The 27634-nt window shown below is 50.6% G+C and overlaps 2 protein-coding genes across 14 annotated transcripts in view; one reads left to right on the top strand and one right to left on the bottom strand.

Annotated features, from left to right (window-relative positions):
- RALGPS1 (Ral GEF with PH domain and SH3 binding motif 1) overlaps window positions 1-27634 on the top strand; it is a 330788-nt gene that overhangs the window by 193046 nt on the left and 110108 nt on the right. The window lies entirely within an intron of this gene.
- Window positions 9806-27634, bottom strand: part of ANGPTL2 (angiopoietin like 2) — a 39118-nt gene continuing 21289 nt past the window's right edge. Inside the window, exons 3-5 of the mRNA XM_066256171.1 lie at window positions 16417-16610; window positions 13866-14136; window positions 9806-11637 (exon numbers count right to left, since the gene is read on the bottom strand). Coding sequence (XP_066112268.1) covers window positions 11438-11637; window positions 13866-14136; window positions 16417-16610 — 665 coding nt within the window. The 3' untranslated portion in view covers window positions 9806-11437. The remainder of the gene's footprint in view (window positions 11638-13865; window positions 14137-16416; window positions 16611-27634) is intronic.

Below are 27634 nucleotides of genomic sequence, written 5' to 3'. Positions count from 1 at the left end.
ATTAGTTTTTCTCTGTAAGTTACAGGGTTTTTTTGCAATTCAAGATTTTAGGTTTTCATCTTATTGTAAAATTTTCAACATTTAGTTTAACATAATGAAGTAGAATATCTTCTTGGGCATCATCTTTGTGAAAATATAATAATTTATATAATGCAGTAAATACACTAATACACTAAGATATGATTGCATCACTAACAGCTCTAAGGTTTTTAGGAAACTTATCATGTTTAGGAACAGTCATGTTCATGAAGTAAATCTTAATGCTCATGTTACACCCAATGTTGTGGAAAGCCAACAGCATCCTTTGAACTAGAAGTTCCTAGTTTTCTGCTTTTTTGTTGCCGAGGAAGTTCTTTGTAACGGCCACAAAAGACTGCCATGCTGCTTTCTCCTCCTTATTCATCTTCCTGGCAAATACTTTGTCACGTATGAGGGTTCGAATTTGAGGTCCATCGAATACACCTGCTTTTATCTTCTCGAAAGACAAGGCAGGAAAAGCAGAAATAATATGTTGAAAGCATTCACTTTCTCTATTCTAAGCCTGAACAAACTGCTTCATTAAGCCAAATTTGATGTGAAGTGGGGGGAAAATGATCCTGTCTCAATTAACTATAGGTTCATTCACAGTATTTTGCATCCCTACTTCCAGAGCTTCACGTTTCGGCCACTCCTTCTGTGTCCAGTGTTTCTCCCGAGCTCTGCTGTCCCACAAATACAGAAAGCAAGGGTACTTTGTGAAACCTCTCTGTTGTCCTAGCAGGAAATTTACCATTTTAAGATCCACACAAATGATCCAGTTATGCTCCTCATACTTCAGAAAGTTGAGAACAATTTTTATGTCATTATAATCTTCTTGCAGATGAGTTGAATAATCAATTGGAACCACTGAAAATAGGCAATATATGCACATGTCACAAATGATAAAATATTGCACCTTTGACGTTGAAGTGTGTAACAGCCACATATATAACAGAAGATATCAGGACTACTCTTACATTTACGCCTACTCAAAGAAGCCATGATTTAATCTTAAAACAAAATAAGAGGGTGTTTTTATCAGATAATTTTTTTACATTTAAAAACAACCACAATTATGTAAAAGTGATGTTTGTAAAACATTAATTGCCTTTTGGTTATGTTCAATCCAAGAGTCATTGCCCTTTAACTCCAATTTAAAAACCAATGCATGCCATTAATTGTAACAAAAAGAAATTAAAATTGCATAAAAACTAGAACACTCACCAAAAATTGGATTTCAGATTTGGAATCAGTGATGCAGAAATATATAGAAACAGTTCTAAAACCTCATGCAACAGAAAATGAAAAAAAAAATTGTTCCCCAGTGAAAGAAACTGCAAAGATAATCAATGTTGATGTAAGTTACTAAATTTGAGGGTAATCTGTCACAGAGTATTGGACATCCTGGGTTTGATTCCTGGTCAGGACACACAAGAGAAATGACTATCTGTGCCCTGGCCGGTTGGTTCAGTGGTAGAGCGTTGGCCTGGCGTGCAGAGGTCCCAGGTTCAATTCCCGGCCAGGGCACACAGGAGAAGCGCCCATCTGCTTCTCCACCCCTCCCCCTCTCCTTCCCCTCTGTCTCTCTCTTCCCCTCCCTCAGCGAGGCTCCATTGGAGCAAGGATGGCCCGGGCGCTGGGGATGGCTCCTTGGCCTCTGCCCCAGGTGCTGGAGTGGCTCTGGTCACAACAGAGCAACACCCCGGAGGGGCAGAGCATCGCCCCCTGGTGGGCAGAGCGTCGCCCCTGGTGGGCATGCCGGGTGGATCCCGGTCGGGCGCATGCGGGAGTCTGTCTGACTGTCTCTCCCCGTTTCCAGCTTCAGAAAAAAAAAAAAAAAAGAAATGACTATCTGCTTCTCTCCTTTCCCTCCCCCTACTCTCTCCCCTTCCCCTTCCCCTTCTCTCCCTCTTTTCCTCCCTCAGCTAGTGGATTGGTTGGTCAGAGCGTGTCAGCCTTAGGTGCTAAAAATAGCTTGGTTAATTCATGTGTCGGCCCTAGATAGGGGTTGCCGGGTGGATTCCAGTTGGGGCGCATGCAGGAGTCTATCTCACTATCTCCCCTCTTCTCACTTTAAAAAAAAAAGGAGGAAGAAATCTATACAGTAAAAAGCAAAAATCCCCTTCTTGCTCTCATATTGTTCCAGACCTCCTAATCTACTTATGTGAATATATGTGTGCAGGGGTATGAAAGTAATACTATACTTTTTTAAACCAGAATGGGGACATTTTATACATAGTTTTACATCTTTTTGTTGCACTTACAGTGTCATTGATACTCAATGGCAGCAAATACAGTTCATTCTTGCCAGTGGCTCCGGGGTGCCCACAGATGCGTGCATGGGTGACTTGTGAGTAGTGCCGGGATGTATGCTCATTTGTTTAGCCATGTCCCAGTTGATGTATGGTTAGGTTGTTTCTATCTTCTCCCTCTGACAGGTTGTGAATTGGGGAACATCCTATACATGTATCTTTACTCCCCATCAGAGAATTTCTGAAACCTTGAATGCTAAGAGTGGAACTGCAGGGACCAAGACTACTTGCACGCTTGTTTGATAGCTGGAGTGCCCTCTGCAAGGTGCCCAGCAACACAGGGGGAGCAAGACGGTTTTCTCCTCTCACTGACGCCGGATATTACCAGCCATTTGTGTTTAGGATAACATGATAGGTGGAAGAGGCCAGCTTAGTTTAATACACATTTCTCTCCTACCAATTCTTTGTGCTCATAGAGGAGAAGCTACTTTTCTACTTCAAACGCATGTTCCCTGGGCTCTCCTGGGCACAGGGTTAGGCAGATGGGCCTGCAGGCCTCCCACCCAACTGCACAACCATCCTCTGCTCTTGTTTCTGCATCCTGAGTATCTGTCCTCAACCCCTCTCCCTGTGTCCTGACACAGTGCTGTGCTGTCTGGCTTTTGGTTCCTGCTGGAAGGAAGCTGACAAACCCATTTCCCAGGCATGCTTGCCTGGAGGCCTGGTCAGCATTCTGGGCTCCAAGGAGGCTACCTGCTTGTTCTGTTTTTCCCCCAGTTTGAGATGACAAGGGTGTCAACCTGTCATCACAGAGCCCCTTGTCCAGCCCGTGGAGCCAGGTGGAGCGTGAGTATTGATGAGCAGGGAATGGGACCACTAGATGGCCTGCCCGCCCCAGAGGTAGCACATGTGGAAATGCTTTGGGAAGTCTGCACAGGTGGGAAGGATTATCTGTCTCGGCTCCCGCATGTGGGCTGAGGTGGCCCGGGCTGCCCCAGGTCAGGAGGGACAGGACACCTGAATGTCTTGGTGATGGTTAATAGTAAGGCATTGTGTCCACAATGGCTGAATACCAGGCAGGGCTGGCCGAGGCCTAAATCTGGGATCTGAAAAGTAAGCAAACCCAGGCCTGAAGGCATGAGTCAGAGAGGAGCCACCACATCGGGGACCCAGTTACTGGAACATGTGGACCAGGACTTGTGTCAGGTAGAATTGGTGCATGAGGTAACAGCCATACCAGCCAGAACTAGGGCACTCTGAGTGCCAGAGGTGGGGCTAGGTCTGCAGGTAGTGGAACAAGTGGTTCTCCTGTCATAGAAGAGGAAAGGAGAAAGATGGGCCCAACAGCTTTAGTCCTGGCAAAAGGGTTGGAAGCCCTAAGAAGCTGAGAAATATTCTTCTTCGTTGCCCTCTGTTATTCTGTGCCCTGCCCACTGCTCTAAAATAAACGTGGCAGGGAGCCTTGACCTGGCTTTCTGATGTCTGGGGGCCTACAGCCCCTCTAGCAGCTTCTGCACAGCCAGGCTAGCCGCTGCCCCACATACCTACTCCTGTGGGCAGGAGGCTCTGTGCTGCCATGATGCTTAGACATGCTGCCATGACCCTTAGACGTGATGCCGTGACTCTTAGACACACTAGGGAGTGGTACCAGGTGACAGGAGACTTCGTTGTTGAGTTTCATCCTTGGGGAGAGTGAGCTGATACTGCAGAGGCCGTAGCTCAAATCCCAAGTGTCCAGGCAGTATGGTCTTGGGCGAGTCCCTTCTGTCCCTGAGCCTCGAACATTACTCAGAGCCGAGTGCTGCCGGGAAGACCCCACAGTGAGGACCTTTGAGCCCAACCAACAGAGAGGACCGGACCGAGAAACTTCATGCATCCTGCAGGTGCAGAAGGAGCCCTGTCTGGCACAGCCCGGTGTCATGTTTAGTGACCCAGCTGGGCCCAGAAGGGCTGCATGTGCTTTCTGGGGTTGGGCCGGGCTCAGCAGTGGAGGGCCTAGGGAATGGGACACAGTCTAACCAGTAGTGGGACGGAATTCATCAAGCTGGCAAAATATGGTCCCTGGAGCAGATGGAGACCAACAGCAGCTGGAGTATAGACTGGGGTCTCCAAACTTTTTACACAGGGGGCCAGTTCACTGTCCCTCAGACCATTGGAGGGCTGCCAAATACAGTGGTCCTCTCACTGACCACCAATGAAAGAGGTGCCCCTTCCAGAAGTGCAGTGAGGGCTGGATAAATGGCCTCAGGGGGCCGCATTGCAGCCCGTGGGCCGTAGTTTGGGGACGCCTGGTCTAGACACTTTTTGGATCTAGACCTGGCCTGTAACCCCTCTTTTTCTGGGAACCTGGGCACCCTCCTCCTCTCCCACAGCATTGGGCTCCAGTAGCCACGCTGGTTCCACCCACTCGGTGCTGAGGCAGAGCTGATGGGACTGAGCAGGACGTCTCCTTGAGGGGCCAGGTGGGCCCTCTGGCCGGGAGTGGGTGTTGGAATGGACAAGTGTTTGTAAGTTTCACTAGCACTCAGAGGAGGAGGGCATGTGAGCTTAGGAGTTCCATGCGAGGAAAAGCAGACTGTCACAAGGAGCAACAGAGAAAGAGACCCTGCAAGCAAGGAGAAGGAAAGGGAAGGGAGAGGAGAATGCTGTTGCCTTGCCTCTTGAAGGCCGTCCAGGCAGTTTCTGGTTCCTGGCCCTAAGGAGGCCCAGCTGTGTCCCTGCTCATGGACTCTGGGAGATACCTCAGGTCCTTATGTAACCAATTTTTAAAATGAGCTGGACTTAGTCAGGTGTAAGATGAAACCAACTTTGTTTTTCCCCAGTGTCCTTTCCAGCCTCCTCTGTGGACTAGTTTTATTCCCAATTGAAGCTGAAAACTTAGCAGGTCCCTTCATCTTTCCTCTGTCAGGCCTGGAAAAGCCCAGTTGTTGACTCCTGAATGCGTAGAGGATATGATCTAACAGTCACATTCTAACAATCACGTCACTCCAGACAGGCTAGTGTCACACTCAGAAGTCTGGACTCCTGAAGCTGGCCCAGACTTGGAGGCCTGGGATGGAGGACGGCATAGGCAGTGTCTTCACTGGGCCCCTCAGCCCTGCTCCACTGGGTGGGCTGGCGGTCACTGGGCCCCTCAGCCCTGCTCCCCCCACTGGGTGGGCTGGCGGTCACTGGGCCCCTCAGCCCTGCTCCACTGGGCAGACTGGCGGTCACTGGGCCCCTCAGCCCTGTTCCCCCCACTGGGCGGGCTGGCGGTCACTGGGCCCCTCAGCCCTGCTCCACTGGGCGGGCTGGCGGTCACTGGGCCCCTCAGCCCTGCTCCACTGGGCGGACTGGTGGTCACTGGGCCCCTCAGCCCTGTTCCCCCCACTGGGCAGGCTGGCGGTCACTGGGCCCCTCAGCCCTGCTCCACTGGGCAGGCTGGCAGTCACTGGGCCCCTCAGCCCTGTTCCCCTCACTGGGCGGGCTGGCGGTCACTGGGCCCCTCAGCCCTGCTCCACTGGGCGGACTGGCGGTCACTGGGCCCCTCAGCCCTGTTCCCCCCACTGGGCGGGCTGGCGGTCACTGGGCCCCTCAGCCCTGCTCCACTGGGCGGGCTGGCGGTCACTGGGCCCCTCAGCCCTGCTCCCCCCACTGGGCGGGCTGGCGGTCACTGGGCCCCTCAGCCCTGCTCCACTGGGCGGACTGGCGGTCACTGGGCCCCCCCTCAGCCCTGCACCCCCCACTGGGTGAGCTGGCAGTCACTGGGCCCCTCAGCCCTGCTCCACTGGGTGGGCTGGCGGTCACTGGGCCCCTCAGCCCTGCTCCCCCCACTGGGCGGGCTGGCGGTCACTGGGCCCCTCAGCCCTGCTCCACTGGGCGGACTGGCGGTCACTGGGCCCCTCAGCCCTGCACCCCCCACTGGGTGGGCTGGCAGTCACTGGGCCCCTCAGCCCTGCTCCACTGGGTGGGCTGGCGGTCACTGGGCCCCTCAGCCCTGCTCCCCCCACTGGGCGGGCTGGCAGTCACTGGGCCCCACAGCACTGCACCCTTCACTGGGCGGGCTGGCGGTCACTGGGCCCCACAGCCCTGCTCCCTCCACTGGGCGGGCTGGCAGTCACTGGGCCCCACAGCCCTGCACCCCCCACTGGGCGGGCTGGCGGTCACTGGGCCCCTCAGCCCTGCTCCACTGGGCGGACTGGCGGTCACTGGGCCCCTCAGCCCTGCTCCACTGGGTGGGCTGGCGGTCACTGGGCCCCACAGCCCTGCACCCCCCACTGGCGGTCTGGCGGTCACTGGACCCCACAGCCCTGCTCCCTCCACTGGGCGGGCTGGCGGTCACTGGGCCCCACAGCCCTGCACCCCCCACTGGGCGGTCTGGCGGTCACTGGGCCCCACAGCCCTGCTCCCTTCACTGGGCGGGCTGGCGGTCACTGGGCCCCACAGTCCTGCACCCCCCACTGGGCGAGCTGGCGGTCACTGGGCCCCTCAGCCCTGCTCCCCCCACTGGGCGGGCTGGTGGTCACTGGGCCCCTCAGCCCTGCTCCCCCCACTGGGCGGGCTGGCAGTGTGGCCCTTGCGATTGAGGGAGAAGTGAGGGAAAGGGGCCATCTGCTGTGGCCAGTTCGGTCGTCGTCCAGAACCTGTGCCCATGCTCTGTCTTTGCTTCCCTCTTTGCCATCTTTTCTCTCTTTTTGCTGCTGCTGCTGCTTCAGACTTTCCCTCCGGGCACCACTGATACAGCTGCCCTGCTGGGTAAATGCTTCTCTTCCACGGAGTGCTCAGACTCCTCGATTGGCTCCGGGGCCTCCTGCCAACCAGGCTGCCCTCTAGTTCCGGGAAGCCTGTGTCCTTGCCTCCCCCTCCCCATCAGTGGGCTTGCTGTTTGTTTCCAGTGCAGTCTGTTTCTCACTGCTCTCTGCCTCGGCCTGGAGACTTGAAGCATGAGTCACGTGGTGCTGCCCGTGCTGTCCGGGTCGGACTCTTGGAATAGTTCCTTGGAGCCCTTCTCACTTGATTCAGGGTGATGGGAACGCCCTACCTGTGGTAATGCGGGACTGCTCATTCCTCGCCCCAGGATCTCCCTGCACTTCCACAGGCTGCAGGCGGGCAATGTGCTCATGCTGTAGAGCCAGTCTGGGTCCCCCCTGTGGGGACGGTTTTGCACCTGCTCTAGAGAAAGTGGGCTGCTGGTCATGGGAGTCTAGATGAAACCCAGGCAGTAAGAGTGCCTGCTTAACATTTAATTATGCTTCAAATGTTCCCTTTTTTGTTTAATGCAGTTGTCTGCTTTCTCTTAGGGTAACTAAGGGTGTTTACAAGACTGGATCACACAGATGAGGTGGCCTTGCGGGATCGTGGAAGACCCTTGAGCTCCCAGAGAACACCTGTGCATTATGAGAATCATAGACAAATAAACATTGTTTTCAGTAGTTCAGAGGTTTCTCTTTAAATCTTGCTCAAATTGGCAAGATTGAGGGGAGTGGAGTCTTGTTCAGAGCCAGTGGCTTGGAAGACATCACTGTCTTGCTCCCATGTTCCCCACATAAGCCCAGCAGGTGGGTACCCTCCAGTGGCTGAGGCATTGGCCCAAACTGGGATGTGGGGCTTTGGCCGGGTTTCACTGACTTTCTTCAGGGTCTGCAGATGCACTCACTGTGGAGACCTTAGTAACAGTAGGACTCTTAGGACTGCATGCTGTAAAGGGCCCTGGGCAGGATGGGCCAGGAGCAGGAGTGTTGACGTGGATTGGCCAGACGCAGGGGTGCTGGGTAGCTGTTTGCTGTGGGGGGAGCAGTTCACTGGGTACTAAGGTGCAGTGCGCTTGAGCCCAGCTCTCTCACGTCTCCTTATTCTCCCTTTTGATGCTGTTGGTTTGGCAAGCTATCTCCCCACCCTTTCCATATCGCTCTAAGGAGAGTGGGTTCCACATCTCTGCTGGGCTTATTCCTTCCTCTCCTTCTGTACAATGGGGGTATTATTTGACCTAGACTCGGATTTAGGTATTGGGGTGGGAGCCAGGAGAAACAGCTGGTGCCACAACCTGCTTTTGTTTACATGCTAACCAGTTTAGAAAAAGGGTGGCTCCACTTTGTCCACTGTGGCTTCTCAGGGCTCTCTGTCTTGGAGTTTGGACCCAAGACCAGTGACCAATAAGGCTGGACCCTGTTTTCCTGTGCCATTGACACTTACATCTCACATGCTCCACTCCAGGTATGTTGGGAGGGGCGGCGATGTTCTGGGCCAAGGTTGAAATATTCTCACCAGATAGCTTCCAGATTTCACTGTGACCCCAAAACTGAGTAGGGGTTTGGGAGAAGGGAGTTGAGAACTATTCCTTAGTGCCTGTCACCCAGAACCTTCTGGATGAACTGCTCTGGAGTATTTTTACCAGCAGTCTATGAGCCTCATTCTCTCTTCTTCTGTGAAGTGAGAAGTCTAGCCCCCTCACAGGCTGCTGTGAGCTCATATAAGAAAACAGAAGTCCAGTCCAGGCACACAGGAGGTGTAAGTAAATATCACACCCAACTGCAGCTTTGCTAGGAAAAAGCTCTTGTATGATCATTTAAGAAGAGAGATTGTTGGGTCCAAAGGTGTAAGTGCATTTTAAACTTTGATATATACATTGCCAAATTGTCTTCAAAAATGTAGAATCAATTTACCTCCATCCAGAGTATATAGAGTACATATGTATCCATTTCCTTGTCTACTTAGAGGTTGATAGTTTTTTCATCTTTGCCAATCCAGTAGGAACCATGTGATGGTCTAGGCTTGATTTAATGCACCTCTCTAGTTATTACTGAGGTTGGAATCTTTTCTTCCTGGCCATTTGTGAGTCTTCTGATGTGTTCATGTACTTTACCAAGCTTTTTATCTTACTTTGAAAGGGTTCTTAATGTAGCATGAATATTGATTCTATATCTTTCTCCTGTTTAATATTTGCCTTTCAATCTTAGTTGTGTTTTGTTTTTCAGAGGGCAGAAAATTTGGAGCTTTCTTTAGTTATGTCCTTTAGTTTTTTCCTTTCTGGTTTTGGGGTTTCCTGTCGTGCCTAGAGACGCTCCGCAATGCATGGATTTGTTTCACGGAAAGGTGGTCTGGCAGTTGGTGTGGAAGTCGGAGTGAATGAGGGAGATGGAAGTGCAGGGCTCCTGGTCTTGTGGGGAACCTGGTGCAGTAGTTGAGGGGAGAGGAGATGAGTGCCCACCACTGAGGCTGAGAAAATTGACCCGAGCAGTCAAGTAGATGCTGCCATTCGGTGCAATAGGACCAGACCTGGAGGAAGGTGTTTTAAGTGTTGACCACACTGCCTATGATGTGTGTCCAGGACGTCCAGGCCACGACAGGATGTAAGGAGGTGGAGCTGTAGAGGACCATTTTGGCCTGAGATACTGTCATGATACTTCAGGGGCATAAGTGGAAACCAAAGACGGGGAGTATGATTTAAATAATTTTGGTGTGTGTCCCTGGTGCTGAATCTGTTCCTGGCTTTACTCTCAAAGGCTCTGATTTAGGAGGTCCCAGGAAGACATTCCAAAACAATAACACAGTGTAGATACATCCAAATAGCACTGATGTCTTTTATTGCAGATTTGTGTCATTACAAGGATAATCTGGGAATATATTAAAAAAACCCTCCCTTTTATATACATAAAACATGCTACATGGTACACTTTGTGGGAATGCTGAGGTAATAGGCACACACCCAGACATGGACAGTACCAAATGTTCTAACATCTCACTCGCTGGCCCACCCGCGCACTGGGAGGGTCTCACCTCAACTCACCGCTTGCTGCCTGCGTGGCAACAGTTCTGGCAGTACTGAGTCTGACACCTTATGGTCAACAGGACTTTGAAAGCCACCTCACTGTAATGGAATAAAAAAGGGGGCCAGTGGCCCCTGGTTATTCAGTGACTCACAAGAAGTGGCCAGTTGTCATTTTTGTGGCACCTGCATTCTCCAGGGAAATGTAGTTTGGGGACGAGATGCGGACTCTAGTCAGCCTGAGAGCATGGGACCTTTGGTATGTGGCCATTTGGGGGACCCAGTGATCAGATGATGACTTTTCTTCAGTTGAATATCTCCTGGGCAAGGTAGGTTATTATTTCCGTGAAAGTTAAAATGATGTGTAGGCTAAAGTGTGAATGGAAAATACAAAACTGCAAGTACATAATCTAGATGGCTGGTAGTTAGGTTTGGGCTTGGCCTTCCCTTTCCTGGCCAGAAACCTGGAGCCCAGACTTTCTCCTACTCAGAGGCTAAGGAATTTTGTCTAGAAAGAAAGGACAGTGTGACGGAAAAGGCAAGGAGAGGGTAGGTGTGGAAAAGAAAGGAGAACGGTGCCTGGAAGTCCAGCGAGTGGCCAGGGACTGACACACAAGGCACTTACTGAGCAGGAATGAACGAACAAATAAGCAGATGGATAGGTGGGTGGATGGATGGGTGGATGGATGGATGGATGTGGATAGGTGGAAGGGTGGTGGAAATCCTGAGAATTGAGGAGAGTATAGATACGGAGATAGAGGAAAATTTTAAAATTCCATTAGGTGCCTAAAGAGATTTTTAACTTGGAGACCTCTATGTGAGAGAATAGTGTTGTAGATATTCCTGAAGAATTCAGGCATGTGAACCCCAAAAATTAATCTTTAAATCAGAAATATACAGTCTATGATCTGCTGTTAGACTCAAGTAACAACATAATGAAATACTTTTCTCCTAAGAGCAGTGCTGTTGGTAAGAGCTTCAACATGTGAGAATTGAATATATGTATATTTAGGTATATAAGGCAAACCCATATATGTATCTAGATATATTACATGTGCCATATATCTAAATGCATATATATGTGATGTACACATAAGTGTGCAAGGTTGGCTCAAACACATGTATATTATAAAGATATTTTGCAGTTATATTTTTATTGTAGAGACTTAATTTATTTAAAGAAAGACTGGTCTACAGTCCTGTCCTGTCAGGAAACATGAGGGTCTGTCTGGTGTGAAGAAAAGTAGTAGGGACAGAGAATACTGCATGATTCAGTTTCATTATCTGGCGCAGTGACTTGGGAAAGCAGAGTCACAGTCCTCCCAGCCCCCAGGTGAACTGGGAGGAGTTGCTTTCTGTGCTGGGGCCAGCACGGCCAGGGCAGGCTCCTAGCGAAGATCACAGAGGTCAAAGGGGAGCTGGCTTAGTGGAAGGTGTTGGGATTGGGCCGGATCATCATCACCACTTTCTTGAGTGAGTAGGAGCCTCCTCGGAACTCAGCCCAGTAGACTCCGTCCTGGTAGCGGCTCCGATAATGGCCCCCACGGTACCAGACCCCATTGAGATTGGAGTGGGCGCAGGCGTTATACCACCAGCCTCCTTTTTGGTAGTGGGCACAGTTTCCTGCAGGAGAGAAAGGAATGAGAAGGTCTCAGGAAGGAGGCAGTTTTACCTGTGTCCATCATTTGCTTGGGGACTTCAGCAGGACCCTCTCTGGGGGCCTTTGGAGCGAGAATGCTTTGAGGTGGACTGGGCTTCAGACCTGCTCAGGCCTGTCTTTGGAGCTCGGCCTTCTGACTAACCAGCTGCGTGATCTTGGGCAGGTGACTAAACCTCTTTGAGCCACCGAATTCTTACTGTGAAATGGGGATGAACACCGTGCTTCCTGCACAGGACCGCTGTGGGAGCTGAACTGGAACAAGGGCGTGCATTCCAGCACTTAGCCCAGGGCCTGGTATGGGGGAAGCACCAGGGAGGACTCCGGCCGCACGTTTGAATAGAAAAGGGGTTGACCTGAGGTGGGCCAGGGAGACAGGAAACGGTCTGTCTCAGGAATTTTTTTAAGAGTTGAAACTGTTGGATCAAGAGTCTATAGAATGACAAAGGAAGTGTTTAAGAGAAAATTCTTCTCTATTCCATATATATTTTATTTCATAAAAGAAGGCTATTTGATGAAACTTTTGGCACTGTCATGTCACTCTGGACTTTTCTGCCAAGGACAAGCAGTTTGGAACAACAGGAGAAGTGTGGGCAAGGCGCACATGGCTCGCAGGGGCACTGCCTTGCACAGGAAGGAGGAGGAAGGGAACTGCTCTCTGCTTGGCCTGCTAGTAGCTAACACATGGAGTCCTCCGTTTCCTGATCAGGCCCAGGAAGCAGGCACCACCAGGGCAAGGGCTGCTCCAGTACAGCTTACGGTTGGGGGTTGGGTGGGGCTGGCAGTCCTGCTTCGGCAGAGGCCTTGGGACAGGTGAGGGAGAAGCAGGCCTAGCGAGGCAGAAAGCTCAGGGGAGATTCAACCCCAGGCAACTCCTCCTATCAGGTTTCTTGGGTTCCTCTGGGCCATGACTTGAGGCTACAAGGACCAAGGGACAGTGTTGGATTTAGGGAGCAGAGAGAGCCCTTGACAAACAGCTGGCCAGCAGAGGCCCCTCTGAGCTTGCTGCGCATGCCTGCAGGGGCCAGGAGCACACCTCCTCTCTGCCTACTGACTGTGCTGCTGGCCAGGCCTGTGGGCTGGGGTCAGATACAGACCTCTCCCTGCTCCCATGATGGCTGTCAAGGATGTCCCCGGAGTCTGACCGGCTCTGAGGGTCATCTTCTGGCCTTCCCGCCAGTGAGTGGGGAGAGGTCTCTACATGTCCCCTGATGTAAGAAGGGCCTGCTGGAGTGTGGCTGCGACGGGGACCTTGGAGTGAGGACCTCCTGTTCAGTGTGTAGGTGGCAGAGCTCACTGGAAGTGCAGCTACTTCCTGGACAGTCCTCAGAGGGAAGGGACCAGGACTAAAGGGGAGCTGGGCAGGAGAGAGCCAGACTTGCCCATGGGAACAGACAGTCTTGGCCTAGAGGCAGGCTCACCCCTCAGGGAGGAGCTAGGCTTTGCCAACTTGCCTATCAGCTAGGGCCTCATCTCAAGAAATTGGGTGTGGGGCCTTGGGAGGCAGGGGAGGAGAGGGGAGGAGGTTTGAGTCTGTGCTTAAAATTTTCTGTTTTTTCCCTTTAAAAAAATCTAATAAAGATTTCTTGGTAAAGACCTGGGAGTGAGGCTTGTGACCTTGGATGAATCCCTTCATCTCTCCTGCCTGCTTTCTCGTTAGCTTTGTCCAGCATCACCCTGACGGTGCATGCCACAGCGGTAATCAGAGAGCCACTGGGTCAGCCCTGGCTGCTTGCCCAGTCCCAGGGGCATTCTCCCTCACTTCCTTCTCACCCTGCATGGTGGGCATGGTCCTCGTTTTCACATGTAGAGACTGAGGCCAGAGAGGTTAAGCAGGGTGCCCAAGGACACAGGACTGATAGGAGGTGGGCCCACATGGTATTCCAGGGCGTATCTGGGGATGCAGTCCTGATACTCAGTGCCTCAGGCAGAGAGGAGATGTGAGTGCTCCCAGACTGGCCATCAGTTGTGTACTTTGTACACCTCTTTACCTTTACCTTTTTGTAAATACCACTCTGATCCAGCTGTGTAAGGGGGGTGGGCAGCGAGTGGAGGAGTGGACCTTTAGGGGCAGGGAGAGTCAGGCAGCTGGGCCCTGGGATCTTCCTGTTATCAGGCCCCAGAGCCTAGGGCTCTGGATTTGGTCGACCTCTTTTCTCTGTCCTCTGTCCGGGGTTGACTCCACTGGTCTTACCTGTGTAAACATCGTGGTCTCTGTCTAGGGTGGTGAACTGTTTGCCATTGTGCCAGGTAAAGGAGTCGCCAGCATTGCCATGGTAGCGCCCCAGCCGCAGCTTGTAATACTCGCTCTCAGGCTCCAGGCGGAAGCTTGCGTATTCTGCAAAGACCTTGCGGCCAGACCAGTCCTCCATGGTCACCAGGAGTTTGTAGTTGCCTTGGTTTGTCAGCCAGTAGATATTCTCCAGACCCAGCCAGTACTCACCGTCGATGTTCCCAAACCCTTGCTGGGGAGAACACAGGAGAGCATTGGTGAGGGATAGGCAGATGTTTAGCCCTGGACAGAGGGGCCCAGAAACAGGCAGCACAGAAGGCAGGCCTGAGCTCAGTTCCCCACTCCTCCACTTGGCTGAGACTTGATGAGTCACCTCATCTTTCTGAGCTCTAATCATGAATCATTAAGACAATTTAAGAGCATTATGTGAACATGGGGGACGCCGTGTCACCATCCCACACAGCAGTGCAGGCCAGGTGCTGTGGTGAGAGGAGAGCCCAGCACACAGCAGGCATGCAACAGGAGCTCCTTGGACAAATCCCTTCCCTTCCCTGGGGATGGCTGTGTGAGAGGGTCTCACATGATCTCAGAAGCACCAGACAGGTGTGAGCTGTGACAAGCATGTGCCATGTCTAGCTGGGCTCCCTCTTAGTAATCTAAAATCTGGTGGCTTTGTTATTGTTTTTATATGTAGTTTGGGGAGTCATCAGCTGGGTTGTGGTCACTGAAGTCTTGAAAATAGATGGATTCATTAATAATAATAATAATAATAATAATAATAATAATAGCTAGGGCCCTGGCCGGTTGGCTCAGTGGTAGAGTGTCGGCCTGGCATGCAGAAGTCCCGGGTTCGATTCCCGGCCAGGGCACACAGGAGAAGCGCCCATCTGCTTCTCCACCCCTCCCCCTCTCCTTCCTCTCTGTCTCTCTCTTCCCCTCCCGCAGGAAGGCTCCATTGGAGCAAAGATGGCCCGGGCGCTGGGGATGGCTCCTTGGCCTCTGCCCCAGGCGCTAGAGTGGCTCTGGTCGCAACAGAGCGACGCCCCGGAGGGGCAGAGCATCGTCCCCTGGTGGGCAGAGCGTGGCCTCCTGGTGGGCGTGCCGGGTGGATCCCGGTCGGGCGCATGCGGGAGTCTGTCTGACTGTCTCTCCCTGTTTCCAGCTTCAGAAAAATACAAAAAAAAAAAAAAAAAGCTAGTATTTAGTGAGCTAAATACTGTATTGCACTGTTATCATAACTTTACATAGGTTATTTTTTTAATTATCTTTATTTATTCATTTTAGAGAAGAGAAACAGAGAGAGAGAGAGAGAGAGAGAGAGAGAGAAAGAGAGAAAGGGGGGAGGAGCAGGAAGCATCAACTCCCATATGTGCCTTAACCAGGCAAGCCCAGGGTTTCAAACCGGCGACCTCAGAGTTCCAGGTTGACACTTGATCCACTGTGCCACCACAGGTCAGGCTACATAGGTTATTTTATTAATCATTTTGCCAGTTCTTAAGAGCTAGGGGCTATCATCGTCCTCTAGAATGTGTGCATTGGAGCCTGGAGTCCCTGTGTTAGAGAGCACTGGAGGGTGGGCCAGGATTTGAACTGGGAACCCAGTCAACCACTGTGCTCTGCTGCCTCTGAGAGAGAATACAGAAAGGAGGAAAGAAATAGGGAGTGTGTGTTCAGGAGCATCTGATTAGGAGGCAGAGGAGAGAGAGGAGAAAGCAAAGATGCAGGCTGGCTGGGAGGGTCAGGTAGAGCCATGGGCAGGCATTCTGATCAAGGGGCTTTAGTGTCAGAGGCCTGGGCTCTGGCCACCGCTTTGCCACTTGCCCGCTGAGCAATGTATTTCACCTTCTCATCTGTTAACTAGGTTATTACCAGTGTGTCCCCTAGGGTGATGTGAGGGAAAACGAGGTACTAAATGGAAGCATGCAGCTGGTGCTGGAGCTGGTGCTGGTGCACGGCGGGCTCCCAGTAACCGGAGCTGCTCTGGCTGGCTGGCGCACCGCCTCTTTGTTTATAGGAGGGGACAGAGGTTTGGCCAAGCCCTAGAAGCCTTTCCTACCATGCGGATAAGTATTCAACTCTCTGGGAAGTGGAATCCCAGAGGATGAGCTCTGGAATTCGGACTGAGTATTCTTACAGTTCCCTATAGCACGCCCTTGGGAGCCTTGCAACTTGTCCCTTCTAACCCGTGTGAACAGGTCTTCCCCTAGGAAACCCCAGCATTTCTGCATCCCCACCCCAACTGTGGGCTCTGTGGTCTGGACTCCGGACTCTTGCCTCGCAGCAGCTGTGAGTGGCGGGCAGGGAAGGGGCTGCTGGTCCTCACCATTCCTGGTGGGTATACAGAAATGGCCCTGTCAATGTCCTTTCTGCCCCAGATGTTGACTGCAGGGCTGCGCAGGCCCTGACAGGATGGCACATGGTTTCCCTCCGAGTGGCTCTGTCACTGGTCAGGCAGGCATCTCAAGGTGGGCCAGTTTTTTTGGGCAGCACAGATAGGCCCTGTGGTTCTCACCTTGTATGTCTCCCAGTTCCTGAAGAAGTTGACAGAGCCGTCCAGACGCCTCTGGATGACAGTCCAGCCCCCAGGGTCATGCCTCTGGTCACACCACACCTGCATGAGCCGGTTGGTGTTGTCTGGCTTCACCAGGTAGATGGAGCTGGTGTCATGGCCATCCTCCAGGGCCTGCAGGCAGTCTCTCCACGGACCTGGGGACACACATGCACATATCACAGACTCCCTGTTGCCTGTCACCAGGCCACTGAGTCACACCACATGCCTCACTGCAGCTGTACCCTGAGCAAGCACAGCCTCTGTGACGGTGGTCCCCTCGTCCATGGTTTTACTTTCTGCAGTTTCAGTTACCCATGCTCAGCTATGGTCTGAAAATAGTCAATGGCACATTCAAGAAATAAACAATTTGTAAGTTTAAAATTGCGCGCTGTTCTAAGTAGCCTAAGTAGTGTGATGAAATCTCACACCCTCCCACTATATCCTGCCTGGTATATGACTCATTTCTTTGTCTAGCATATCTACGTTGTACACACCCCCTGCCTGTTAGCTGCTTGGTAGCTGGCTCAGTTATCAGATCAACTGTCAAGGTATCTTTATTTTACTTAATAATGGTGCTACAGTGCAAGATGAGTGATGTTGTCCAAGAGGATGATAGAGAGAGAGAGAGATGTTGGCATGTATTACACTATATATATACATATATAGAGAGAGATGTTGGTATGTATGTACACTATATATATATATAGAGAGAGAGATGTTGGCATGTATGTATACTATATATATGTATATAGAGAGATGTTGGCACGTATGTACACTATATATAGAGAGATGTTGGCATGTATGTACATTATATATATAGAGAGAGATGTTGGCATGTATGTACACTATATATAGAGAGAGAGATGTTGGCATATATGTACACTATACATATATGCATGGTTTGGCATTTTCTGTGGTTTCAGGCATCCACTGGGGATCTTGCAATGTATCCCTCAAGGATAAGCGGGGACCACTATAATGTGACATGGAGATAGGAGCTCAGGGCTAGGGTCAGGATGTCTGGACTCCACGCTCGCTCCCCCTCCACTCCCTCACAGTGTGATTTGGGCAAGCTTTCTTACCTCTCCAAACCCCCAATTTCCCTAATTTGTAGAAACGAGACCACCTTTACCTCACTGAAGGCTGTAAGGTTTAGGGAGATCATTTGTGTGGAGTTCCTGGAGTGACCTTCTTTTAAAGTTGCTTGTATTGGCAAAGAAAGATGTGTGCCTACTACCAGGCAGCAGTACTCATCGGCACTGTGCTGGCACGAATAGCCTTGTCCCATCCTGGAGACAGGTCACTGCCCTTCCTGAGCACTGAGGACTGAAGGTGGCTGGCGACACCTCGGTTCTGACTCCGCACTTGCCTTTTTAGCACCAGTTCTAAGTGATGGTTGTGGCAGGATTTTTTTTTTTTAGTAAGAGGAGGGGAGATAGAGAGACTCTTGCATGTGCCCTGTCTGTGGCCCCTGTCTGGGGCTGATGCTCAAACCAATCCAGTGGAGCCACTGGCTGCCAGTGGGGAAGAGACAAGGGGGAGAGGGAGAGGAAGAGAAGCAGATGGTCACTTCTCACGTGTGCCCTGATGTGGAATCACACCTGGGACGTCTGCACCCCGGGCTGACACTATCCAGTCAGCCCAGTCAGGGTCTTGTTGTAGTTTTTAGTAAATGAATTTCTATGAAGTCACAGGGGCCCAAGCAGTACCTCAGTTTTGGCCACATAGCCAGCAATTTCAGGGTACATCTGGGATTCAGACACTGGCCTCCAAATACCTTCCAGGGGACCAAGTTCTCTTTCAGCTCAATTTGTGGACTTTCCGAAGAAAGCTCACTGGGGACCAAATGCTTGGAGCTCACATGTCCTGAGGCGACTGTCCTATAGCAGGTCCATGGACTTAAAGGATGGTGTCTAGGACACACCCCAACCCATGGCTTTCTTCTGAAACAGACCAGGTGTGATCTTCGATTTTCTGTGACCTCACTGAGCTTGTGCAATCCAGCCAGAAGGAATAGTTACTGTAGGTCTTTCCCCATCTCCCCGGTGGTTCCCTGTGTTTGGATGTCGGCCCCATCAACAAGGAGGTACAAACGAGTCACCAAAGTCCGAATAAGCTGGGTTCATCTTCTTCCTTATCTGAGGAAACTTGAGAAGGTCATCAGGACTTAGCCATTGAACTACATATTTTAAAATAAATGCCACACTTTGCTGCAACTTCTCTTCAAAATAGTTTCCAAACTGAGAAGCGTAAGATCAGAAGTGCTAGGAAAATTCCATCCTGTTCTTTCTATTAATTTGTATGTCTACTCAACAACTATTTATTGAGTCCCGGGCCGGCAGGTGCTGCGCTGGCAGCGGGAGCCAGGGCAGGGCCGGGCCGCTCTGCTGCCCAGAAAGGGAGGAGCTGACCTCACCAGCCTTCTCCTGACTTGAATTCCTGGGGAATCTTGTCCTCCCCTTTATGTGTGTGTAGGAGGGTGGGGGCGGGATGACTCCTGTGGCAGGTGTGCTCAGCTTTGCGTGTGGATCAAAGTTCTCAACCTCCTTCCGGGCTGGTGGTTGGGCTCAATTAGTGCACAGGTGGTGGCAAAGCAGGAACAGTTTGGTTGTTTGTGCTTTGGGACACTCTCAGGCAGGCCTTTCCAAAGTCTTTGCAGCTGCGTGTGAGCAGCCTGCCTGGGACCTGACCAGGAGGCAGGGCTGGCCGGCTCGCCCCTTTGCCCCCAGTGCCCCGAATGGCACCGAGAAGAAAGGTCAGTGTGGATGCTCACAGCTGACAGTTGACCCAGGGGGCTTCTCCCTGCACCCTCCAGGGACAGGCTTCTCCCCCATCTACCTGTTCACCAGCCCTCTCTCCCCTCCCAGGGGTGGGGCAGTACCCCACACACCACCTGGGAGCAGATGTGGCTCAGGCAGCTGCTTCCATCTTTACCTTGTGCCTCTTCCATCCTGGGAAGGGGAGGCCAGAACTCAGAAAGAACATTCTTGAAGGAGAAAAAGGTTTTGGTTGTGTTTAGCTCACAGCCCCAGGGATCAAGACTGAGAATGGGAGTCTGTCCCCAACAGCTGGAGCAGAGCGTGCAGGGAGGCCTCCACACTCGTTCCAGAGCTAGGAGCACAGGAGAGGCCATTTGAGCAGATGCTGGTGCCAGAAGACCCAGCAGAAGCCCGCAGAGTAGCACCAACCGAGACCCAGCAGCCAGGCCCCTCACCACAGGGCTCCTGGGAGTTCTTGGCAGAAAGGTGGTTTTGAAAAAGGTGCCAGGTGGGGGTGAGGCTCGGAGGCCCCTGGAGAAGGCAGGGCAGCCTCAGGGCTCCTGGCCTGAGCTACTTTTGAGGGTACTGTCAATGGTTTTAGCTATGCCTTTGGCACTTCTACAAAGAGCTCTCTTTAAAATATTTATTTATTTATTTATCTATTTACAGAGACAGAGAGTAAGTCAGAAAGAGGGATAGACAGGGACAGACAGACAGGAACAGAGAGAGATGAGAAGCATCAATCATTAGTTTTTCATTGCTCATTGCAACACCTTAGTTGTTCATTGATTGCTTTCTCATATGTGCCTTGACCGCGGGCCTTCAGCAGACCGAGTAACCCCTTGGTGGAGCCAGCGACCTTGGGTTCACGCTGGTGGGCTTTTCCTCAAAGGAGATGAGCCCGCACTCAAGCTGGCAACCTCTGGGTCTCGAACCTGGGTCCTCTGCATCCCAGTCCAACGCTCTATCCACTGCGCCACTGCCTGGTCAGGCCAAAGAGCTCTCTTTAAAAGGCAGGTGTTTTAAAATGTTTTGGAGTCACGGGTCCTTTTAAGAATTTGGGAAGAGCTTTAGACCCTCTAGTCAGGAAAATGGACCTCCAAACCCCAGGTTATGAACCCCTCGTTCTAAGAGAGTCCTGACTAGACTAGTAGTAATAATGGAAGACTCCTACAAGCCAGCATGCAGTGAGCGTTTACCATGTGGCTATCCGTGTATTTACACACTCCCTCCTTTTGACACACCAGTGAGGCAGGTAGTGGTCTCCTCATTCTACAGAGGAGGAAGTGGGAGCTTGGGGACATCAGGTGCTACCCTGAGGTCATAAGGCTGGGCAGAGGCATACCCAGTATCTGAACCTATGTGGTCTGGGTGGTCTAGAGCTCACCCTCTATCTCTCTCTCCTTTTTCTACAACCACAGTGAACTCCACAGCAGAGGGGGCCAGGCTGACTTATCTGTATGTCCCTAAGACTGTTTTTAATCTTTACTAGTCAGCCAGGTTAAGAAAATAAAAATTTACACTTTTTCTTTGTCAATGTGTTACACCCTTTAAAATAATCTTTATTGATGATTTGTATATTTTCTATGCTTACTTTTTGGTGTCCTTTGCCCATTTTTCTTCTATTTTAGTATCCTTTTATGATGTAGAAGTTTTCCCCTTTTTTTTAATTTCTAAGGGCAAATATGACACTTCTTTCCTTTAAGATTTTAGGAGTGGCATGCTTTCTAAGGCACGGAGTAGGTGTGAAGTGGTGGGCAAGAACAGAAATCGGCGCCTGCTGCCTGGGACCATTAGCTTCCACTGATAACCACGACAACCACGTTTCCAAACAGTTTCCCCTTAGAGACCTATGCAGAGCTCTAGCAGATCTCCTGCATCCTAACAGAGGCCCTTTTCCTTTAACAAAGGCCAAGCAATGAAATGATGGATGAAAAGTAGTCAGGAAAATGTACTTAGCACTGAAAGATTGGCAAACGCTAAGTAGCAGAAAATGGCAGCAGTAAGTTTGCCATGTGGCTCCATTACAGTGGCCATTCAGAACTTCCTGCTTTGATGAGAAACCTGTCCCTGTTATGTATACCTACACTGGGTCACTGTACAGGGCCAGCCCAGGCATCCGCTTTAACTGAGGATGCTGTGGAGGAAATGTGGAGGTGGGGATAGGACCCCAAACTTGGAGTCAGAAGGCCCTGGCTCAAATCTTGGTAGCCTCATCTCCTTACAGGACTCTGGACAGGTCCTCGAGTCTCTGTTTCTTCTTCTGTAAACTAGGGGAAAGGACCCTATCTCCTCTGAGCACAGCGCCCAGCACGAGGCCAGAACAACTGCCAGTGGGGTCCTCTCTTCCTTCCCTTTGGTAGATGAAAGCTGACAGTTTGTAAGTTGTCCACTCCTTGCCACCCCCCACCACCACATAAACAAGTTACTGTATCTGCTTTTGAACTTCTAAGACTAAATGTAAGGTTATTTACTGAGAGGCATATTTTAAAAACTAGAACTTCAGTGGAGAGGTCCACAAAGATACATGGAAATGAAGAAGATACATGGAAGTGAAGAATGGAAATCTTTTTTAGTGAATGAACTGCATTTCAGTGTGCGGGGACAGAGCTCTCCCTTGGAGCAGTGCAGAATGTGCATTTCAGTGTGCGGGGACAGAGCTCTCCCTTGGAGCAGTGCAGAATGTGCATTTCAGCGTGCGGGGACAGAGCTCTCCCTTGGAGCAGTGCAGAATGTGCATTTCAGCGTGCGGGGACAGAGCTCTCCCTTGGAGCAGTGCAGAATGTGCATTTCAGCGTGCGGGGACAGAGCTCTCCCTTGGAGCAGTGCAGAATGCCCGGGCGGTATTTCCCTTGGCTCCCCTTCTGAAAGGGCAGCTGTGCCTGGATCGCCAGGCCAACACTAACTCGGCAGCACCAGGCTCTGAGCGGAGTGAGCGCTCCGACCTCATCTCTATAAAACTGTATTTATAGTCTCGGTGGAGCTGCGGCTGGGACAGTCCCCATGCAGGGGAGTGTAGCGCCATGGCCGCACTCAGTCTGCGCGCTTCCTCCAAAAAGTGACCCAGGCTGTAGAAAGCACACAGGGCCTGAGGTCAGGAGGCCTCAGGGAGACAGAACGTGGCAATGGGAACACAAAGTGTATAGGTCTTGGGCCTCCAAATCCCAGTGTCAAAGTTGGAAAGTATAGAGGCGACCAGGTTTGGGTGCCAAAGTCCACTCCCTGCTTCCTTCCTTCTGTCTGGGGTTCTTGACAGAAGAGGGGCCAGGCACACAAGGAACGGCCTCCCAGGGAGCCGGAACCACTCACTAATGGCTGATGCAGGGCATGCTATCCCCGGTGCAGGGCCTTCCTGGGAAAGCAGAGTTGAAGCCTGCAGCCTGGCCGGACCTAGCTGTAACGTCATGGTCCTAGTTTTTCCCCGAGTCTGGGGCAGCCGACGTCAGCCGACATGCCCACCCAGACCCCAGTGGAGAGACGGGCTCACCAACTGCATCGATTTTCAATACAGTCACCCCTCCGGCATGGCCTCATGAACATCTGACCCGGTTGACGGGAAGCTCGCCCCGTGAGGCCGGCAGCTAAGAAGCGGGTAGACAGTGGGGCAGGATGCCTGTTCTCCCTAGCTGTGCCTGGGACAAGGCGGGAGGAGCAGGGTCCTTCCTAGCCATGAGCTGGACTAGACCACGTGGTTGGCCAGCAGCTAGATGGGCCGCTTTACCCCATGCCCAAGTGTCTGGACTTGACCACCTGAGGCCAGGCAGAGGCCCTTGTGGCCTGTGGAAAGTGTCCCAGGGATGCTTTAGTTCATATGTGGGCACTGGGGAGAGGCTTCTGTGATATCAGCAAGAGACACTGCTTTTCTATGAGAACCTATCATGGTTTTAATTATTCCCACTGAGGGTCTCTCTTCAAAAAGCCTTTGTGCCATTCCCTAAAATGTTACTCTAACAGGAGAAATGACTAGTTGTTGAAATTGTATCTGGGACTTCCTGGCCAAATTAACCTGAGTGGCTGGGCATATGGAATGCTTAGGTACGAATCCCAGCCTGGCCGGTGACAGGAGTCCTGGGCATCCCGTGCCAGGGCTGGAGAGCAGACGCCTGGAGAGGGGCAGCGGGATCAGTTATGGGTGCTGTGCGTGTCTCGTTTATCCAGAAGGCTTGGGGAGCTAGTATTTTGGTTATGAACATTATATTCTATGTCAACCATCACATTTCAGTGAGCCAGAGTACAAAACAATAACCTAAGCCCCAGGACAGCTGGTGCGTTCCCAGAGGCATCTCAAGGCCTGCAGGCCTCAGAGTTGACGCTATGAATGTTGTCTCACTTACCATGCCTTCAGACAGTGGACACGGGGCCTGGGGCCAACAAGCTTTTCAGAAGTTTATGAAAGTGTTAGAGGCCAGAGAAAATCTACTAGCTCTAAAATATGAAAAGAAAACTACAAAATCAAAATTTATAATTAAATTTTTGCATAGTATAATGTCTCAAAATCATTAATTGTTCAATTTAGCCCTGGCCGGATAGCTTGGTTGGTTAGAGCATCATCCTGAAGCACAGAAGTTGCTGGTTTGATCCCTGGTGAGGGCACATACAGGAACAGATGAATGTCTCTGTCTCTCTCTTTCCCTTCCTATCTTGCTGAAATCAATAAATAAAAATTTTTAAAAATTGTTAAATTTAGTCTTCATTAAAATTACTTTCAAAAACAATTTGTAGGTAGATTTTTCTTACTTCCCAGGAATTCCTGAACATGCCTGATGTTTGCTGAGAAACCAGAGCCAAACAGAACTTAATGTGTTACTCTTGGCCAAGTAATTTCAAAAGCAAATTTATTAAAATTGTCATAAAAATTAAATTTAAAATTACAGCAAAAATTATAATAGGTGTGTGAGGTAGGTGTATTTCAATGCATTTGATACATACACTCTGAGGCCTCCCAAATAAGAACTGCTAGGACCCATGAAGAGCTTACGAGGATCCTGTCCTGCCTGTTTGACATCAGGATAAACAGACATCTCAGTATGGCTTCCCAGAGAACACTTTGAAAATATTGTGTCCCTCCTTAGTTTCCATCAATGCCTTGATCAGGAGGAGAAACAAGGACTTAAAGGCAATTAAAAACAAAGAGGTTAGGCCTGACCTGTGGTGGCACAGTGGATAAAGCGTCGACCTGGAAATGCTGAGGTCACCGGTTTGAAACCCTGGGCTTGCCTGATCAAGGCACATATGGGAGTTGATGCTTCCAGCTCCTCCCCCTTCTCTCTCTCTCTGTCTCTCTCTCTCTCTCCCTCTCTCTCTCCTCTCTAAAAATGAATAAATAAAATTTTAAAAAATTACTAAAAAAAGAGGTTAGGCTAGAAGGGGCCGTGGTGGGCTCCCCAGGATTGGGGGGAGTGCAGCCCTGAGGCTCCCGGGTACAGGGGTCAGGGTGCCCGAGGCTGCTTGGGTGAGGGAGGCCAGTGGACACGGAGGTGGGTAGCACACTGAGGCTACCTGGCTGGGTAATGAGGATGCCCCAGACTCTCAGTCCAGAGACTGCTGGTGCTGTTCTATGGGCACATCTTGGAAGAGCTTATCAGACCCATGAGTGCAACCCACGGTACCAGACAGGCGGCGGCCCTGTGGCCCACCAGCCCCTTGGCCATTTCCAAGAAAGTGAATCAGCTTCTGGGATTTTTCCTAGAGACTTATGTTGGCTTATATTGATCACCTTTTGATTTTCCAAATGCTCACAAACACCACTTTATAATCGTTTTCTATAATTTTTCTGGTGCTTGACCACAAGACAATTGGTAATATATTTCTAGTATTTCATTGTTTTTATCTTTCTGAAAACAGGACACTTGCCCAGCACTAAACCTGGTCTTCATGATTTCTTGGTGATTGCTGGCAATGATTCTGAGGACATATCTGCAGGGCCCTCAGCCTCCCTCATCCCCTCCTCCAGGGAGTCTTACCCAAACCCAGAAGAGCTACTTATCTTCCTCGGGGTTCCCATAATCTTACATATTCATCTCTACTGGAATAGAGTAAGAATGATGACTAGAATGTATCTAGAGCCTTAACACACTCTTCCGACTCATCCCCACAAGTCCCTGCAACAGTGAGGAACCACGGCTCAGATGACACAACTGCAAAGTGGACAGTCTGGGATTAGAACTCAGCTCTGCCTTCTGAGCCCTGGTTCCTTCTCCCGACTGTGCTGTGGCTCTCACACTGTATTGGGATTGCTGGGGGTCTGTCTTGCCACTGCTGTGTGAGCTCCTTTGGGATAGGAGCCTTCTCAGGGACTGTGATTATGTCCTGGTCTTCCCAGCCTGGCACCCACATGCCTCCCTCCATTTCCCATTTTCTCCCCATCGTCACTTGCAGTCCCTCTGTCATCTTCATTCCGTTCTTCTCAGTTTGAGAACCAATAACAATAGCCCATCTGGAAACAGCACCCCATAACGGGATAATCCGGATGCATAATGAACGGTGGGAAAGGAACCCGTGCTGTGTGGAGGTCTGGACAGTGTGTAGTAGTGGCATGTTACAAATTGTCTGTTCTTTTGGATGACTAGCATACCACTTAATTTCAACATTTAGAAATGTAATAAAGAAAACTATTGTATTTGTCACTTAAACTAAAACTTTTTAGCAGAATTTTTCTCTATATGTATAGTAATTTTAACTTAAATTATTGTATCCAAAAATATCTATTAAGGGAAAATCTTTCACATTTAAAAAAAGAATGATCTAAAACCACTCTGGATCCTGTAGCTCTATTTGCTCATCTGGAGGTAGAGGGCCAGGAACACCAAGCTTATGTCACATGCTCTGCTTCCAGAGTCATCGCCATAGGGGAGCTGAGCTGAGCTCTGCTGCAGGGGCCAGAGGGGGGACTGTCCCGTGTCCCATAAGCAATCTCTGCTGCCTACGTCCTTCCCTGGTCCTGCTGCAGACCACTGGGAAGGACACGGCCTTCTGTTACAGCAGGACGCTGCCCAGTGCACTCAACAACGCTGACCAACTTCACTTAGACACCGTGGAAGGAAGCCTGCTCAACTCTGCTCTCTTTATTGTCTGTTCTGGAAGAGCCTCTCAGGGTGACAGTGCGGTCCCCTACATAAATTCACCACAACAGTCCCTTTGTGTGACTGGCGAGCTGGCCACAGATGCCTGAACTCCAGGATTTTCTAGATAACTTTCAGTTTGCCAAGTGCCAAGCTATTGCAGTTTCCTGGCCACAGGATGCCAGATCACTTTTAACAGCAACAAGATGGTTTGTCTCCTGGGCTGTGAATAGCCTGAGCAGCTAGCCAAAAGTCTTCCTTAGAAACTGCCTGTGTTAGAGGAAGAGCTTGCCATCACACTCAGAAGGTTCTCTGTGGCCAGTCCCTGAGGTACGCCATGAGGGAGAAAAGGAAAGCAAAGCTAGATGACCCAGCTCGAACTGGGGTGACTTTTGTTTATGAAAAATTAACAAAGAATGCTCTTTGAAACATCACTGGATTATGTAATTCATAATGAATTTGGGAATCTTCTTTTGTTCAACAATCACATTTTAGAAACGAGACAGCATAGTGCAGTGAACAACACAAGCTCCAGAGGCATGGGAGCTGGGTTGGGCTTTCCCTCAGCCCCTGTGACCTGACGAGGCCAGTGTCACCCTCGCCATCCTCATAGTTTCTTGATGCTTCTCCAGCCCCCACGGCACGTCAGGCTGAGAAGCCCCATCAGCTGGAGACAGTCTGCACCAATGACCACCAGCTTTTTATTCGGATTGACGATTGCTTGACCTCCAGAAGGGGTGGAAGCCACGCTGAGATACAGGTCTTTCTCTATTTTAAAGCATGCCACTGTACCACGGAACCGCACCCCAGCGTACACATTTCTCACCTCATAGGAGGAAACAAAATAAAAGGAAGAAAAAGTCTGCATAGGAAAGTACTTGTTCTGCTTGCCCTGCCTCGCTGGCTGTAGACCGTCTGTTGTGAGGGATGGGCTGTTTCGGTGTTAGCACTGAGGAAACATGGTTGCCACCTGATGCGGCCCCATGAGCAGGTCAGAGCCACTGACTTTCATATACTTAGAGTTAACATATTTAAAGAAATGAGTACTTAGCAATACGTTGACTACTGAAATGCTGAGAAGTAGCCCTAGAGAATTTGTCCAGATTTGATATAAAATCAAAATTGGATTTATCTACAACTTTAGTTGGGTCCATTCACTAGAAGTCAGATGCATATTACGTTTTCTGTGGGAGAGTATGATTGTTGACACTCTGTAATATGATGTTATTTATTTGTTTGTTTGTTTTGCAGCATCTCAGGTTTATGATACAGTCTATTACATAAATTCACCACAGCAATCCCCCTGTGTGACTAGTGAGCTGGCCACAGCAGTTGGCGCAGTGGGTGTGGGGAGGCGGC

This window comes from Saccopteryx bilineata, chromosome 2 (genome assembly GCF_036850765.1).
Source record: "Saccopteryx bilineata isolate mSacBil1 chromosome 2, mSacBil1_pri_phased_curated, whole genome shotgun sequence".
Lineage (NCBI taxonomy): Eukaryota > Metazoa > Chordata > Mammalia > Chiroptera > Emballonuridae > Saccopteryx > Saccopteryx bilineata.
The sequence above is the reverse complement of the archived record's forward strand: the minus strand, read 5'-3'. Positions and strand labels throughout refer to the sequence as shown.